The sequence below is a fragment of the Gordionus sp. m RMFG-2023 genome, chromosome 1, assembly GCF_954871325.1.
Source record: "Gordionus sp. m RMFG-2023 chromosome 1, tfGorSpeb1-WG-v2, whole genome shotgun sequence".
Lineage (NCBI taxonomy): Eukaryota > Metazoa > Nematomorpha > Gordioida > Chordodea > Parachordodidae > Gordionus > Gordionus sp. m RMFG-2023.
This window is the reverse complement of record NC_088775.1, coordinates 20,491,722-20,510,262: the sequence shown is the minus strand read 5'-3', so window position 1 is coordinate 20,510,262 and position 18,541 is coordinate 20,491,722. Positions and strand designations below refer to the sequence as shown.

Below are 18,541 nucleotides of genomic sequence, written 5' to 3'. Positions count from 1 at the left end.
TGCCTTAGACATAGATAAAGCCAACCCTATCTTCTATTCAGTTTCCATTCTCAGCATATTTTGTATTCATTTTAAAGATCTTTTTTTTTTGAGGACTTAAATCTTTTATTAAACGCCATTTTTTTAAACAATTTTCATGGATTACCAACATAGGCCTGGTGCAAAAACTGGTTCTGGTGGAGTGGCATCTTGGTCAGAAACTAATAAAGATAGAAGAGAAAGGTTAAGGCAATTAGCTCTTGAAACTATTGATCTCTCTAAAGTATAACTTAAATTGTAGATGCTATCTAATAATTTTTAGGATCCTTATTTTATGAAAAATCATTTGGGGACATATGAATGCAAATTATGTTTGACGTTACATAACAATGAAGGCAGTTATTTGGCTCATACACAAGGCAAAAAGCATCAATCTAATCTAGCTAGGCGAGCTGCTAAAGAAGCTAAAGATTCTTCATCATTACAACAAATGCAACCTAATATTATTTTATCTGATCAAAAATCTTTGGCAAGTAGTAATGCTAAGAAAAAATTTGTTAAAATTGGAAGACCAGGTTATAAGGTGTTTAAAATATGATTTATTAGTTATATTACCAAAGATTTAACAGGTTACTAAACAAAGAGACCCTGATACGGGACAATGTAGCTTGTTGTTTCAAATTGATTATCCTGAAATAGCTGAAAATGTAGCCCCTCGACACCGATTCATGTCTGCTTATGAACAAAGAGTTGAACCTCCTGATAAAAAATGGCAATACTTATTATTTGCTGCTGAGCCTTATGAAACAGTATCATTTAAAGTTCCTAGTAGAGAGGTTGATAAACCTTCAGTCACTGGAAGCAACAACAATCTTAATTTTGGAGCTGGACTTATGGATTTTAAAGGTGGAAGAGGAAGTGGTGCCAGTTTTGTAAATTTTAGTGACAGAAAATTTTGGTATTTGTGGAATGCACAAGCTAAACAAGTTAAACTCTTTAAAATAATCAGTACCATCAATTAGAGATCTGCAAAACATGGTCTATTTGTAAAAAATAATTTTGGCTCAGGCTGGGTTTGGTCTAATATTTTTTTAAAAATTTTGGGATGGGTTGAGTATATATTTTTAAATATGATATCATTCATTACCTTTTGTCAAATAAATTGATATATTTTAAAATTGCAAGAAACAAGGTGCTAATATTTTTATTTGTAGAATATTTTTTTACAATATAAAAAAATTAAAATTTTTTATATTTAAATAAATTTGGATCAAACCAAGCCAGACAAATATTTTTTTAAAAAATTTTGGGCCTAGCTTGAAAAATTAGATGTAGATCACTACTGTCAATATCAGTATAGACTGTACCTTTTCAATTTTATTACTGGCCAATTAGGCCTATTCAAAAAAATTTGAATAATAAATTATTTGTTTTATCCAAATACGATTAATTATTTATTTGATTTGAATGAAACAAATTTGGAAAATTTAATAAATTGCTTTTAATAAATCAAACATTTGTGATTTCTATTTGATGTTCTTCCAATCTGACAAGTAATGTGTTTATAAAAAGACTAGCACAAATTTAAAAAATCTCTAAAGTGAATACTAAAGCAATATTTAAATTTTCATTTGCCGTATTTTTTTGAATCTCACGAGAAGTTTATTTTTTGAATCTCATAATAAATTATATTAAAAAATTTCACAAATAAAGGTATATAAAAATATAATACATCTCTAAAATAAATTATTGTTAGTAGCCTAATTATGTTAGAGGAGAATTCTTCTCATGAAATAGTTATTGATGTTGAATTTGTCAAAATTTCCTCACAAAAAGAGCAATTATATGGGATCAATAGAGACGATGAAAAGGCTGCCTGCAATCATAGAGCATTATAAATTGTAAAGGCAGAATAACATCCCCTCTTATTAATCATTATAATAGGTTCATTCACACCTAGGGATTACTTATATATACAAGGAACATCAACCGCTTGTGAAAGACTTTTCTTAGTTGGAACTAATTTGTTGTCAAAAAATTGCATATCATATTAGGAAGAAAATATAAGAAAAATTAAATTAATTATATACATTTTAATTTTGTTTATAACTTGATACATATTTTTTTATCGTCAGATTATTGATTACATATTTTTTATTATCAAATTTTTATTATAATTTTTTCTGTTTGAAATCTTTTTTGCAATAAAAAAATTTGTCAATATATTTGAGTATGATATAATTTATTAATAAAATTAATTTCAATTATTTGAATTAAATAAAAATAGTAGATTTTAGTATTTGTACGAATACGAATAGTAAATTATTCGATTCGTTTAAATAATGCACTATTCGATTCAAATTCATTTTTGAATAAGCCTATTATCAAAATAAAGCAGAAAAAAATGAAAGTCAAAAATCGCAGGAAACGTCAATAATACTAATTCCCACTCAAGCTAAAAAAATGTGATACTTTAGGATTTTTTTATAAACTTTTATTTCTTTAATATCCAAAATTAACTACTTATAAAAATGGGCTTTATAAATTCGACCTCAAAAATAATAATGATCAAAAAAAAGATATAAATTTAATCATAAAATTGATTGACATTTTATAAAAAACATCTTACAATTTATGACACCTATGACCAATACATAAAAATGATAATTGAAACTCATAAATTTTTTAAAAATGAACTTCTCATGTTATATGAATTAGTGATTTGCATTGGGCCTAATTTTTCAAACCCACCTAGACCTGCTGGCCCGAACCTGAAATTTTTTTAAAAAAAATTTACCGCCGGCCAGATTATATTTAAATATAGAAATTAATTTTTATAATAACAAAATAAAAGGTATATATGTTATATGGCATCTAGTTTCTATGAATAAAATCAAATATTTTTATTTTAAAAAAAATTCCAAGGTTCAACCCTGCCCAAATTTTTTTTAAAAATATTAGGCCCAAAGCCCACTCGGGCTGGGTACGGGCTGAGCCTACTCTTGCAGATCTCTAATATGAATGGATAAAATAACTTGATCTAAAAATTTCTAAACCAAGAAGAAATAAATATTATTCATTTTTTACTTATATAAATTATATACTTGAATTTTAAGATAAATATATAAGCTTATTATAACGAATTAATTTTCTTTTTTTTTCATTATTGTTTTTGAAAAGGCTAATTTCAATTTTAACAAATTAATTTAATAATCAATTTTTAACCTGATAATAGAAAAGAAGAAATAAAGAGTTGTTAATTTTGAATCCCTGAAAAAAAAACCCCGAAATTTTTTTTCGAATTTACTTACAGGGTTTCCCATCCAAATAAGGAAAAGTCCCAATCAAAAAAGGAAAAGGTTCAATCAAAAAAGGAAAAGTGTCAAACAAAGTTCAATCAAAAAAGGAAAAGGTCCGATCAAAAAAGGAAAAGTCCCAAAGGTTAAGGAAAAAGTCCAATCAAAAAAGGAAAAGTGTCAAACAAAAAAGGAAAAGGTTCAATCAAAAAAGGAAAAGTGTCAAACAAAAAAGGAAAAGGTCCAATCAAAAAAGGAAAAGTGTCAATCGAAAAAGGAACCAAAAGAAAAGGAAAATCGTAATATTTTAAAAAAAATATATAAACTTTTCAATTTTTCTTAAATTTATTTATTTTTGCCATTCCTTCTTATTTTATTTCTAACTTTTTGCGATTTCTTTATTTTATTTGTATCTTTTCTCAATTTTTTTTCTTCTCATTTTTGTAATTTGACTGAAAGTCTTCATTCTTGGTCTGGATGGGTATGACTTTGTCTGAGGGTGGAGGGGGGTGTAAAAATAAATTTTTTGATATGAGTATCAAATAAAAGCTAATTATAATATGGTCTAACTGAAAGTTTTCATTCTTGGTCTGGGTGGGTATGACTTGGTCTGAGGGTGGTTGGGGGGGGGGGTAAAAAATAAAATTTTTTGATATGGGTATCAAATAAAAGCTAATAAAAATATATATATATTGTAATAATAATAATCACGCATAGAGGGCAAGTCTAGGTCTTGGGGGGTCAGGAATATTTTTATCACCACAAAATATCGATATGGGTATCAAATAAAATCTAATTTAAATATCTTTAGATTTAAATTATTCATTTTTTGTCTTGATGGGTATGACTGTCATGCCCTCAACATACAGGGTTTCCCATTTAAAAAAGGAAAAGGTCCAATCAAAAAAGGGAAAGTTTCAATCTTAAAAGGAAAATTCCCATTCAAAAAGCAAAATCGTAATTTTTTTATAATTTTTCTTAAATTTTATTTATTTTTTGTCATTCCTTCTTATTTTATTCCTAACTTTTGCTATTTCTTTACTTTATTTGTATCTTTTCTCAATTTATTTTTCTTACTATATCTTTTCTTCTCATTTTTGATAATTCTTTTTTAAAATTATATTATTTTTTTTGACAGACTATTTTTTACATACATATTTATAATTACAATATTAAATTAATCGTTTGGTTATAATAAATAAGTTTGAACTGTAATACCAAACGATATGTAAATTAATAAAATATAATCATTTTAAAATTCTTATATTTTTAAAATTTTAATATATTCAAAACGCATTTATTCTTTTTAGCTAGTGTTGTTAAACGGCTCGTTTTGAGCCGATTTTTAAAAACGGCTAACACAATACTTCATCTATAAAAATATTACGCAATCCGGAAGATTTTGCTCATAGAAGGAACAAAGGTCTATACATATATAATCGAAATCTCGAGGCTTAGGCAATATTTTTCTGGCTAAAATATTGAGTTAGCCGTTTTTAAAAATCTGCTCAAAACGAGGCGTTTAACAACACTATTTTTAGCAAGTAAATAATTATTTTGTAATTTAATTATCTTTTAAACTATTTTGATTTATGAAATTAAACGCAAATGAGGTAAATTTTATAATCTTTTTCACTTCCATTTGTTGAGTATATACTTTAAAAATAAATTTTTTTGTTTTAAAAAATAAAATTATGAAGATATGGGAAAAAGGGGAAAAAATATTAACAGTGAAACAAAAGCTCTAATAATTGACGCGTTAAAAAAAGATAGTATCAAAAATATAGCATCATGTTTTAAAGTAAACTATAAGACAGTGACAAATATTAAATACTCTATCTCAAAAAATGGAATAAAATATAGCTTACCCAAAGGAGGTTCACGCGCAGGCAAGAAATTAAATAAAGAGCAGGAAGAATATATATTAAATTGTATAAATTTGGATTGCACTTTATCCTTAAAAAGGTTATGTGAAATCATTAAAGAAAGTGGAAATATCAAAAAATACGGTATCAAGGTTACTCTCAGGATTTAGGTACATCTTTAAAAGAGTATCATTACGTTCAGTTAGAGAAAATAACGAATCAAATATAGAGATTCGCAAAGAATACGCGAATTGGTTTGTAGATGTAGCATATATGAAGAAAAAATTTATATTTATCGATGAGAGCGGGTTTTCAATATCAATGAGGCGATTATATGGATATTCCCAAATAAATAAAAAGGCAATTAAAAATGTTCAAGGAATAAAGACAATAAATTACACTATCATTGCGGCTCTCACAATTGCAGGAATATTTTGATTCGAAGTTCTTGATGGCCCTTGCAATGCTATATATTTTAGCAACTTTATAAATGAAATATTAAATCATTTTAAAGAATCTAACATGATTAATATGATTTTTGTGATGGATAATGTTCCATTTCATCACAATTATTCAATTAGGGAATCGATCGAAAAAAAGGACATACATTGAAATATTTACCACCCTATAGTCCGTATCTTAATCCTTTTGAGAATGTGTTTTTTCAATGGAAGGATTTTGTCAGAAATAAAAATCCTAGTAACGAGGAAGAATTAATTCGTTATATAGAACATGGAGAAAGAGGAATATCTGAAGAAAATGCAAAAAATTATTTTAGAAATATGGAGACATATATCCCAAAATGTAGAAGGGGAGAAATTATTAATGATTAATATAAATTTTTGTTTCGTACTATATTAAATATATATCGTAATTGTAATTAAATAATTTCATATGTAAAAATTTATAATAAAAAAGTTGTCTGCCAAAAATTCAGTGAAAATTAAATATACTTAAAAGAATTATCAAAAATGAGAAGAAGAAAAATTGAGAAAAGATACAAATAAAATAAAGAAATCGCAAAAAGTTAGAAATAAAATAAGAAGGAATGACAAAAATAAATAAATTTAAGAAAAATTGAAATGTTTATATATTTTTTTAAAAAAATTACGATTTTCCTTTTTGAATGGGAATTTTCCTTTTTTGATTGACCCTTTTCCTTTTCTTTTGGGAATTTTCCTTTTTCGATTGACACTTTTCCTTTTTTGATTGGACCTTTTCCTTTTTTGTTTGATACTTTTCCTTTTTTGATTGGACTTTTTCCTTAACCTTTGGGACTTTTCCTTTTTTGATCGGACCTTTTCCTTTTTTGATTGAACTTTTTCCTTTTTTATTTGACACTTTTCCTTTTTTGATTGGGACTTTTCCTTTTTTGGATGGGAAACCCTGTAAGACCTAATAATATCGGTAAAGGGTCCATTCCATGACAAATCAACCTCGATTCAGCCGACCCCCTTCGAATTTTTTAAAATTTGGTTAGCAAAGAAAGGTTGGTGTAGTTAAGAAATAGCCAAAATTTTAGCCTCGTAACATTTATATTTTTGGAGATATTCGGGTTCAAAGTGGCAAAAATGACGTATTTTTACCATTATCTGCCTTCATTCTATTAAGCATATCTTAAAAACTGCATAATTGTAAATAACAAATTTAATATCAAAATTACGTACAAATACTTTCAGATAAAATATTTTTTATTTTTTTCCCAATTTTCGGTCATTTTATTTAATATGCAAGGACTAAAAACGATTTTTTGAAAATAATACGACCTTCAATTTTTTTTAAAAATTTAGTAGACATTACTAAACTCTTCCTTAAATAAAATTGGTCTGGGACCAAGCCATCTTCATTCTCAAATTTATAAAAATGTTTCGAAAAGTGTATAAATATTTTCCCGAAAGGGGGCTTCTTTGTATAAAATTATATATTAATCAGTTTTTAATGGTTTTTCTTGAACTGATATAATTTAAAGGATTATTCATCTTGTAAGTGAAAATAACAACAAATGGGGCTTTCATTTAATTATAGAAATTGCCTATCGATAAAAGAAATTCAATTTATTACTTTATAATTTATTATAAAATTTTTTGCCCATAAAACATATATTTAATGAATATTAATAAAATATACTCAACCAAGTTTAAAGTTCTTGAATATATGAATCAGAATTTTGTGCATTTCATATATGGCCCCCTAAATATTAAAAATAATGGATATAATATAAATTTAAAAATTTAATATGTATCTCACTTTTAATAGATTCTAATTTTTCAGTGGCTCATTTACTTTCTTGTGACGACAATGAACTGCCAGTAGCAGTTAACAGTGAAACTAATGTTAAGATATGACATTTTGGAAAGTAAAGAGTGTCGTCTAGTGATCTGCATCGGGCCTAATTTTTCAAGCCCGGCCCGAAATTTTTTTAAAAAGATTTGCCGGCCCGAACCAGAATTTATTTAAATATAGAAATTAATTTTTATAATTACTCAAAATTAGTGTTGTTAAAAAGTCGAGTTCACCCGACTACGACTCTGAGTCGAAGTCGCAAACTAGACTCAAAACTCAAGTCGAGTTTTGAGTCGATTAGTCGACTCATTTTTACGACTCGAGTTCCGAACTTGAGTCGTGAACTCAACAGGTTATCTTAAATTTTATGAAACTCGATTACTTATATTAGTATTGTTAATTGGTTGGTTGTGTAATACCCAGACCTGGCGCTTGGCTCTAAAATTAGACTAAATCTGCTATGAGCACGAGGCCCATGTATCTTAAGTTATTTCTTATTGAACTTATTAGTTAAATATATGGTTATTACAGATAAATCGATAGATAATTAAAAGACCTATTGAATATGCAACAATTCAAGCGCCACTTTTCTATGAGTGAAGCTATTTCTATGTAAACGAAAATTTTAATAACATGAATAGAAAAAATAATTCCTAAAATTATATTTTGAAATAAAGAGGTTGCTCGTAGCATAAACTCCTTCCTATTCCTATATTTATGAAATATTATTTTCCTGATTTTATTATATTTAAAATTATAAAAAATATATTTTTATTTTTATAAAAAATATATTTTTATTTTTATAAAAATATTAAATAATAAAATAAATGAAACAATGAATTTGTTGATCCAAAAAATTTTTTTATTTATTCTATTTTTTCATTGTAATTATAAAATTTAACTCATACATATGATTTATAAAGATTTAAATATATAAAATAAAAATAATTTCAAAGCGGAGCTGAAAAAATAAAACAATGAATTAGATGCAAAAAAAATTTAAAAAATCCCCCACTCCGGTGCCAGATAGGCGATTTGGTTTTTTATTTTATTATAAAATTAATTTCTTTTTTTTATTTAAGATTTTTTGAAATATTAAATAATTTTTTATAAAAAATGTATAATATTACCTACAAATTTTTAAAGGAGATGGAAATGGAAGTTAAATTAAGAGGAAATGTTACTAGAAACCTCTTCATTTCCAAACAGGATTAATTTTAGGAATTGATTTTTTCCATTCATTTTATCAAAATTTCCCTTAAAAAGAATTTAAATCTTAAAACTTAATTTGGTAATCTAGCAGATATTTTTCTCTTAATATTGTACAAAGTTAAAAATAAAATGTTAAGATCCAGACATGCCCATTAAGTGCAATGCTAAAAAAAATTTTCACGAACAAATATGAGTAACCATATTTATTTTTTATTCCCGGTCAAATTAATATACATCATATAAAGGTAGTTAAAACTATATTTATTTGATACCCATCCATTATCATATCAATATTTGATTTTGATAAAATTATTCCTGACCTATGTAGAAATAACTTCCTCGGATGAGTCGTTTAACAACACTACTCAAAATAAAAGACATATGTTATATGGCGTTTAGTTTCAATAAATAAATAAAATCAAAAATTTTTATTTTACATAAAAAATTCAATATAAAATTGATATATTTTAAAAAAAATCCAAAGTCTGACCTGACCAGACCCGAATTTTTTTTAAAATATTAGGCCCGGCCTGAATCCGATTATTTTAAATAAAATTGGCCTAACTTTGCAGATCTCTAGTGTCGTCTATACTTGGAAATGTAAAGGAATTAGAAGGACTGGATATGGGTATAAAAACTTTATATATATTTCTTACCGCTTTTGATTTTTCCCTAAAACAAAGGCTAACCACCAAATCATAAACAAGTTTTTGAAAATCTTTCCCTGAGTAATAGTTGGAATCATAATTTTTTTGGGTCATATATTCAAAATATATGCCATAAATATTTTCTTTAGCGAACTTGTACAATTCATATGATGTGATTATTTGCTTTGTGTAAGGCCTTTGTAAACTAGCTCTAGAGGTTAATCTTTTAACAGTGCCACCAATCCCATTACAAACACTTTTCCTGTGTGCTGTAGCAGAAAAATGTCATTCCGCCCCTACCCTAAATCCATCTCATCATGGTAAATTGTAAATTTTTTACGATTTTTATACTGTGCAGCTGATCCATCGGAAAAATTAAAAAAAAATTTTGACATACAAATTTTATTAATTAAAAAATTTACCTTTTTGGAAATAATGTACTGCTATTGTATTGTGTTGCAATGATTCGGATATCATTACATAATTTAGGCATAAATATTGGCAAAATTATCTTTATAATATATAACAAAAGGTGGATGAACAGTGGATTGAGCCTATTCCAATGATAACTTTGTACTTCATCCTGAAGTATAGAGCTATAGTTTTCTGAAAAATCAAATAAAATTAAATATTGGCCTTCGTATAAGTTCAATTTTAGATTGTTTTAATACAACGATTGTTACTTTGAAATAAAAGAATGGGGTAATAAAGATTCGATTTGCATTAGTAAATTCATCTACTGGATTGGTTATTGTTTCAAGAGTGGTTCTAACTACGGATAGCCATTATTTGTATGTTATAAATTTGATGTCCATAGAACAAGATATTTCTATTTGATCGCGTAAATGTGTTGACCCTGGTCAATTATCACATTTGCCCATATAAATTTATTTTATTGATTGAAACACTCATTTATTGTTATTGTTATTTACAAGTAAGGTTTTAGAAAATCCGATCCAATATTTATATTGTTTTGGATTATTTTATGATGATAATACTTTTATTTTATATATAATAATTTCATAATAATAATAAATTCATATTTGTAATATTTTAAAAATATCAAATTATTTTAAAAAATTGAGTAGCGAAAATTTTGATATTATTTTTGGCGTCATATATGAAATGCACAAAATTTCTTATATTCTAGAACTCGAAACTTGGTTGGTCATATTTTATTAATATTCATTAAATATTATGTTATATGGGCAGAAAATTTTATAATAAATTATAAAGTAATAAATTGAATTTCTTTTATCGATAGACAATTTCTATAAAGCCCCATTTGTTGTTTTTTTTCACTTACAAGATGAATAATCCTTTAAATTATATCAAATAGTTCAAACAAAACCATTAAAAACTGATTAATATATAATTTTATACAAAGACGCCCTCTTTCGGGAAAATATTTATATACTTTTCTTAACATTTTTATTGTATTTGAGAATGAAGATGGCCGCGTACCAGACCGATTTTTTTATAAATATAAAGAGTTTAGTAATGTCTACTAAATTTTTAAAAAAAATTGAAGGTCGTATTATTTCCAAAAAATCGTTTTTAGTCCTTGTATATTAAATAAAATGACCGAGAATTGGAAAAAAATAAAAAAAAAATTTTTTATCTGAAAGTAGAATCTGTACATAATTTTGATATTAAATTTGTTATTTACAATTATGTAGTTTTTAAGATATGCCTAATTGAAAGAAGGCAGATATTGGTAAAAATACGTCATTTTTGCCACTTTGAACCCTAATATCTCCAAAATATAAAAATTTTGGCTATTTCTTAACTACATTAACCTTTCTTTGATTACCAAAATTTAAAAAAATCGAAGGGGGTCGGCCGAAAATCTCATTTTTTTGCTCATTTGACATGGAATGAACCCTATATTTTTATTTGGCTTTAATAAGGTATAAACATTAGTATTTTAGAAAAAAATATATCAAAATATAATTTAATAATAAATTTTTTTAGGCTCCATTTCATTACTTAAAGATTACTCATATACCCTCCATAAAAAATGTTGATTTTCAAATTGGTACTGGGAAAAAATATCCCAGTAAAACCCATGTATTACTTATTTTCGTAAAAATTATTTTCTATAGTAATAAATACAATATCAAGTAGACAAAATTTGCAATAAGATCTGTTTATTTTATTGATAACACGGTATTCCTCGCAAAGTTTCTTTAGCCGAATCTGGGTATTGTAACTGCGATTTTATTTTCGGTGTTCAACTACCTAAACGCCATCGTTCAAGTTTGGTATCATTGGCAGCCACCTCGCATTTCATTTTTTTAATGAATACCCATATTGATGGGTGTTTATTCCCAACCAGATTAGAAAAACTATGATTCCAACCTATGCATTGATTAGACGTGCGTTCTTCGTCGGATAGAGTGCTCTCATTCACCTTCCAAGTTTCTGGAGGAAATCGAGGCCCAATTCGACGTGTCTAGGATTGAGAATTGCTTCTTGTGACCTCCCTTGATACTCCATTGGTGTAATTTTTATCGAAATATTCAAGAATATCCTTACCATTACTCGGAATAACCGATTTATGGAATTCTATTGCATTGCCCATAGCACATAAAGGAACAAATGCTAAGCCATCCATCATGCCACAAAAGAAGCTTAGGGCTTCATCGGTTCTGTATTGGTTTTCCAGACCTAGCTTTTGAATTTTTCTATGGGTACTTTGACACAAATGGTAAAAGCATCCTCTGATTATGATGTGATCCTCTAATTGAAAAAAATAAATATAAATAATTTAACATATTAACAATCATACCAATGACGGTTTATACCGCGCTCATAGCAGACTTTTCGAAATCAATGTATATATATAATGGATCAGGAAATAAATCTCGTTCTTAACATTTAGACATTATTACTTCGAATATTTTTTCATATTTTGTGTTTTTTTTGGAGTTTAATAGCTGTTAATGATTGTGGCATTCGCTTATAAAATTATTTATCAATATTAATTATTGCTAGGTTATACTAAAAAAATAAGCTTAAAGCCAAAATGGGAAGAAAAATATAAATTGAGAAAAAAATTGACAAGAAATTGACAAGAAATTTTTTTAAAAAAATAACGATTTGCCTTTTTTTTAATTTTTTTTTCTGGGGTATTTATTTCCATGGGGTTTTTTCCCCGGCGGTTTTTTCCCTATTACTTAATTTTTGTTTTTAAAATTTTATTTGAATAAAAGCGCAAAAAAAATATGCTTGAAATACTTTTTTAAGTCAATATATTTAAAATCAAAGAGTGATGCATCAAAAATATTTGTAATCATTTATTTGCTCTTAACATTAGTAAATTTTTTAAATTTGAATCTGATGAGGAGCCACATCTCTCATCTAAAACCTAGTACCGATTTGGCCAATATTATAAATTTTTCGATCCTATAAAATGGCATCTTAATTTTTTTAGATAATTACATTTTATAGAGATAAGATTTTGGAAAATAATTTTTAAAGTTATATCTAAAAAACCATTTATTTTTATAAATAGAATCCAAATCCATTTTAATTATTAATTAAAATATTTATTTTAAATTTCATAATATATTTGTTTAATAGTTATTATGTAAATAGATTAATTTTATTATATAAATATGGGATTTATCAATAAAAATATTTTATATACTTTTAGATTCATGAATATAAACTATAAATGACCATTTCATTATAATATATTTAATAAATGATTTTTATTATATGGTTTTATCAATTTAATATCGATTGGCCTCCATAAAATGTTATTCATACACTCCTACTAGGAGGCATGGCAATTTAAAAATTAAATAGAACATGGATTGGCTGACCCTTCATCTTTATTTTGTTTTACTTTTAATAATTTAAATTCATAATTTTATAGCTTTAAACATAAAATTTTATCATTGGAAAATTTAAAAATAATAAATACCAGATTAGTTTAATTCTTCTTTCAAATGTAAATAATTTATAACTTGTGTAGTAAATTAGAATGTTTAAATATATATATAATCTTAATATTTTGGTTTTCAATAAAGATAATATTGGCATTAAATTAATTTAATATTTCCAATTTATTATATTATGCCTGAAAGGATTATTTGGTGCATTTCTGACATAATATTTATATTTTAATTTTTAATATTCCAATAAAAATTAGTATGAAGATCAAATGCGTTAATATAAATAAATGTCTTATATTTTTTTAACATAATATATTAGCTATGTTAAAAAATAATATAGTTTTATTTTGATACTATAATTATAAATACAATATAATAGAGCGAATAAAAAGATACTTTTATTTATAAAAATTTTTTTTTATTAATTTTTAATAACAATCGTTTTTCAAAATTTTTATCTGATAAACAGGAACGCTTGGCAGTTAATACGGTAATTAACTCTACTAAAAACGCATTCTACAGGGTCAGATAAGGGGATTGCGATATTATACTTAATAAACAACTCTTTGAACGTGGGGAATTATTTAAAACATTTATTGTTTTGTTTTTTGCTACAAAAAATTGAGATAACTTATCCTCCTTTAATCCATCCTCCACTTCCTCGTCAAAATAAATGAATATCTTGAAATTAACAGATCTTGCATTATCATTTCTAGGGTTTTCAATGCATTTTTTTTAATAATGTAAGTATTTTTTATAGATTTGTTCTATAGAAGTTTTATCCATAGCCATTGAAGCTTGAATACTAGATGTATAATTGTAGAAAGAACATATTGATCTTCATATATATACATGTTCAAATCTTAAAAAAAATATATGTAATTTATTTGATAGTGATAGGTTTACTTTTATTAATCCCATATAGTACTGTGTCTATCAATGGTTTACCATATTTTAGACACTAATTTTTTTAATTTTAAAATAACTATCGTTATTTGGGGTCAATTAGCCCAAATGCATTTTTCTTCAAATTTTATATTACTTAGTTATATTATATAAAATAAAATAATTGGAACTTGAAGATTTCAAAACTGATATAATGCTTTTTGGGCACATTTTACATTCGCTAAGTATTGAATTAGTTTTTTCAATATAGGATGTTACTGTAAAATATTTATCATATTTGGGCCATGGTAATGTTAATTCATCTGATTTAGAATTTTCAGAATCAGATGATGGATTACAAAAGTGGTGAGTTTAAATTCTTATTTAATTTTTTTGAAGGGTATCAAATCTTTGATCTAACTCTTTCGCGCCCGACTTTTTTTCCCTCGATGAAAAATTTTTTTTTAAGAGATACTTATTATAGACACAAATAACACATTTTTATCAAAAAAACTTATTTCGAGTATTTCTATCAAAAAATATTTAATGATTCCAAATGTCATCAATGGAAAAAATGCAAGTTCATTTAAAAAAATATTTCATTTCATATGAATGACAAATAACAATTTCGTTTATAATTAAAACATAAATAAATATTACACTTTTGACACAATTCTTGAATATGCATACGCAATACTTGCACCTTTGTTTAATTGTTACGGGCTTTGGGAAATGACCTACTTGGTCATATCTTATATCCGATATAGGGACAATATTTATTGCTTTTCTTCTCTTTGCAACTATACTGGAAGGTCTTCCAGTCTTCTTGTTATTATCCTTTCCTGCTAGCATCAGCCCTTTTGCTATTTGAGATTTAAATATTAATAATATCATAAATTTGATATTATTTGCTTTCATATGGCGTCTATAAAGGAGCCATGCATTTATTACACAAGAATCTAATAAATGGAAAACCATTCGCATATAATATCTTTTCTATTTAATATCTGTTCTATATAACTCCACCAGCATATCGTGAAGATCTACTCCACCCATTCCCTCATTATAGTTTTTAATTATAGCGGACATTTCTACATTTATAAAAGTTTTGTCCGATACAAACCATCGTTTAATTTTGGTCGTAGGTAAAACACCTATAAAATTAGGTATAGTAATAACAGCTTTGTTGTCGTGCCATTTGCAGATAATAATACCGTTTTTTTCACTTTTATAATCTACAACGCCTCTTCCTTCCTTTTTTAAAGCCTTATCGTTTTTAAGTGTGCATCCTGATAATCGATTAGACCTTACCGTTCCGGACACCAAATATCCTTTTTTTAAGAATCATAAATAATTGGTATGAGGATAAAAAATTATCCATATATAATTTATGGTTTTTATTTGATGGTATTATTTCAGACAGGCGAAGTACGATATCTCCACTGATACCTAAATATGATTTTATAGTATTAGTAGACTTTCCCTTGTATATTTCAAAATCATACATAAATCCAGAAGAGCCACATAGGGCAAACACTTTTATCCCCTATTTATGGGGCTTCGATTTAATGTATTGCCTTAATTTAGAGCGCCGCTTGAAAGGAATTATGAATTCGTCTACAGCTAACTTCTCTTCGAGTTGAATTTTTTTGAAATCTTTTTTTAGCTGCCATATGAAAGGTTGAATTTTGAATAATTTGTCGTAAACTTTATCTTCTCTATTTACTATATTTTTGTTATTATTAATATGGAAAAATTTTCGGATCAAAAGAAAACGATTGCGGGACATAGCTTCTGATACTTGTGGAATAGATGTCTCAACCGACCAATACTGCCGTATAGAAGGCATCTTAACTAAGCTAGTATACAAATGTATTCCAATAAATTTTTCAATTTCATTGCTATCAGTATTTATAGATTTTCCACAACATTGGAAGGAATAAATATTTGTATCTCTCAGCTTCAGAAATATCATCCTCGGGGATAAGTGTAGTCATATCTAAATGCATAGTGATTAAAAAGTATCTCATATTATTACATGTTATATATATAAAATATTTATTAGGACCTCCCCCTATATCCAAGAAAACTATTAGCCATTAAATAATCAATACAGTTAACTATTATCAAAATATAATCTGATTATCCCCCCCCTCCCCACTTCTGTTTTAACCCTAAATCTAAATATTCTAAATAATTTGACTAAAATTCCCATTTATTGATAAAAAAATATTTTAGTACATAAGAAATGACCATTGATGCCAAATGGCATTATGCTCAAATTCCAGCACCTAAAATGTTTAAAAAGATGATAATTTTTATATAAAAATATTAATATATACATATATAATAAAATTATTACTTATATTTTTAGCAAGTTTTGATAACCGAAAATATGAAAAATTTTGGCGCGAAAATGGTAAGAAAAAATTGATTTTTTAAAACTATAATATGATATAATAACATATGAAACAAAACAGTTAGTGATAAAATACGAAAGAGCAAATATTAAAAATATGATTTCAAAAGTTATCAGTGCCCATTTTTAATGCATATAAATTACTATTGAAAAATTATGATTCCAAAAGTTATCCATGGGCGCGAAAGGGTTAAAAGGTATATTGCTTACAAATATTTAGATATATTTCTAAAAAAAATAAAAGATAATTTAATTTTATATAAATATTACCATTTCCCATAAGCCATTATTTGTGAGTCCTGCAGGACTGTACCAGCAGTAATTATCATCATTAACACGTAGGTTTTGTTTATCAAAATTTTAAATGAATTTAAAAAATAATCAGGAGGTGGGTAATATTTACTATTCAGTTTCATATATTTTGTAATTAAAATAAATATAATTAAATTAACAAATCTTGAATATTTAAATTTTATGAATAGCATTAAGATAGAGATTGAATTAATATTTTTAGTATAAGATTCCCTCCCTATAAACCTTTTTCTAAAATTTGAACCAAAATATAGGCTGTGCCTAAGTCCAAAATAATTGCCACAGGACTGTGGAAAGAAGTGAATTTTACATTTCTTTGCTAGTACTTTATTTTTACATGTGTTTAATTATATAATTATGTGTCATATTGGGATATGGAATTCATGGTGATTCGGAAACTCGATATTAAATCATTTGAGGAGGGCGACTTTTATATTCCGATTTAATCATAAATGTATTTCAGCACGTAGAACCACACTGAATTACAAGCAATTTTGATGTGAACTTGAGAACTACTCTTAATTTATATGGATATATAAAACAAAAAAATACAAAATGTTTTTGGCGAAAATTTTTTGAAATTTATCGTTGGTATTTTGCGCATGCTGGAATATATTTCATTTTTGGTAGAATATGATTCGTGGATTCCATATCATAATACGACATGCATAAATACAATTGAAATTTCTATAAAAAATTAACTCAACGTGAAATGGCTTTAGTTCTATTTGCAATTTGCTTTCAAAATGAGTGAATCGTTATCAAAAATGAACCAATCTTCTCAACCCAACACACAAGTCCATAGTCATTCACAAAATGAATCTTCCACTATGATTCCGTTATCTCACACATTAAATGAAATAGCACCCCCTCCGCCCCCACCACCTGGAATTGGATTAGGATCTATTAATTTAGAGGCTCCCACTATACCAGGTTTTTTTATTTTGCTTTTTAAAATTTCATAAATTAGTTATAATTGATAAATTAAATTAATATTTGTTTCTTTTTCTTTAAACTTATATAATAATTTTTTTGATAATAGTCGACTGTTACCCTGTTAGTATCTGTTTTGATAATTCCATCACTGATTATATCTTTTCAACTTGAAAATTAATATATTAATTATACATAAATTACTGATTTATTTAATGTACAACATATTTCACCTTTTATATTAGGCACCATGATTAAACATGCTCCTCCACCTCCACCTGGATTGCCGCCTATACCATAATCTTCAATGTTAAAATTTTATATATAAGTAATATATACATTAACAATTGAATTATAAAACTCTTAAAAGTAATCTTATTTTATGGATTATGACTATTTGTTTTTGGGAAACATGCTATTTTCTTTACTACATTGATTTTTGAGTAATAAATACATTATACTAATAAACGATTGAATTATAAAACCTAAAATTAATCTGATTTTATGGAATATATGACTTTTTGTTTTACTACATTATTGTTAAATCCAGAGTTTAACAAATATTTCTTACCCAAAAATTGAGTATATATCTTTTATTTAAAAAAAATTTGGACAAAAGATTTTGCTCACATTTTATTGATGTAAAAATAAATTTTATGATTCTTGATAATTTTGAAATTTAAAAATCTTCTCTGTTTAATAATTTGTGAAGATATAAAAAAAATTAAATTGGATTTTACTGGTGTAATTTTTAAGTTTTGGTTTTTTGGGTAATTTTAAATTTTATAAATTGTCAATTTTATTATTT

The 18,541-nt window shown here is 26.0% G+C and overlaps 1 protein-coding gene across 2 annotated transcripts; it reads left to right on the top strand.

Moving 5' to 3' along the window:
- Positions 1–73: 73 nt before the first annotated feature.
- Positions 74–18,219, top strand: LOC135922987 (splicing factor 3A subunit 2-like). 2 transcript variants are annotated; one of them, XM_065457560.1, is made up of 5 exons: positions 74–262; positions 302–562; positions 609–965; positions 16,444–16,488; positions 16,550–16,633. In XM_065457560.1, the coding sequence occupies exons 1-5, from the start codon at positions 137–139 to the stop codon at positions 16,616–16,618; spliced, it is 858 nt and encodes a 285-aa protein (XP_065313632.1). In that variant the 5' UTR covers positions 74–136; the 3' UTR covers positions 16,619–16,633. The 2 variants fall into 2 exon arrangements, with proteins under 2 accessions (XP_065313632.1, XP_065313631.1); XM_065457559.1 differs by lacking the exons at positions 16,444–16,488; positions 16,550–16,633 and adding exons at positions 17,523–17,733; positions 17,979–18,219 and having other exon boundaries at positions 78–262.
- Positions 18,220–18,541: the final 322 nt, after the last annotated feature.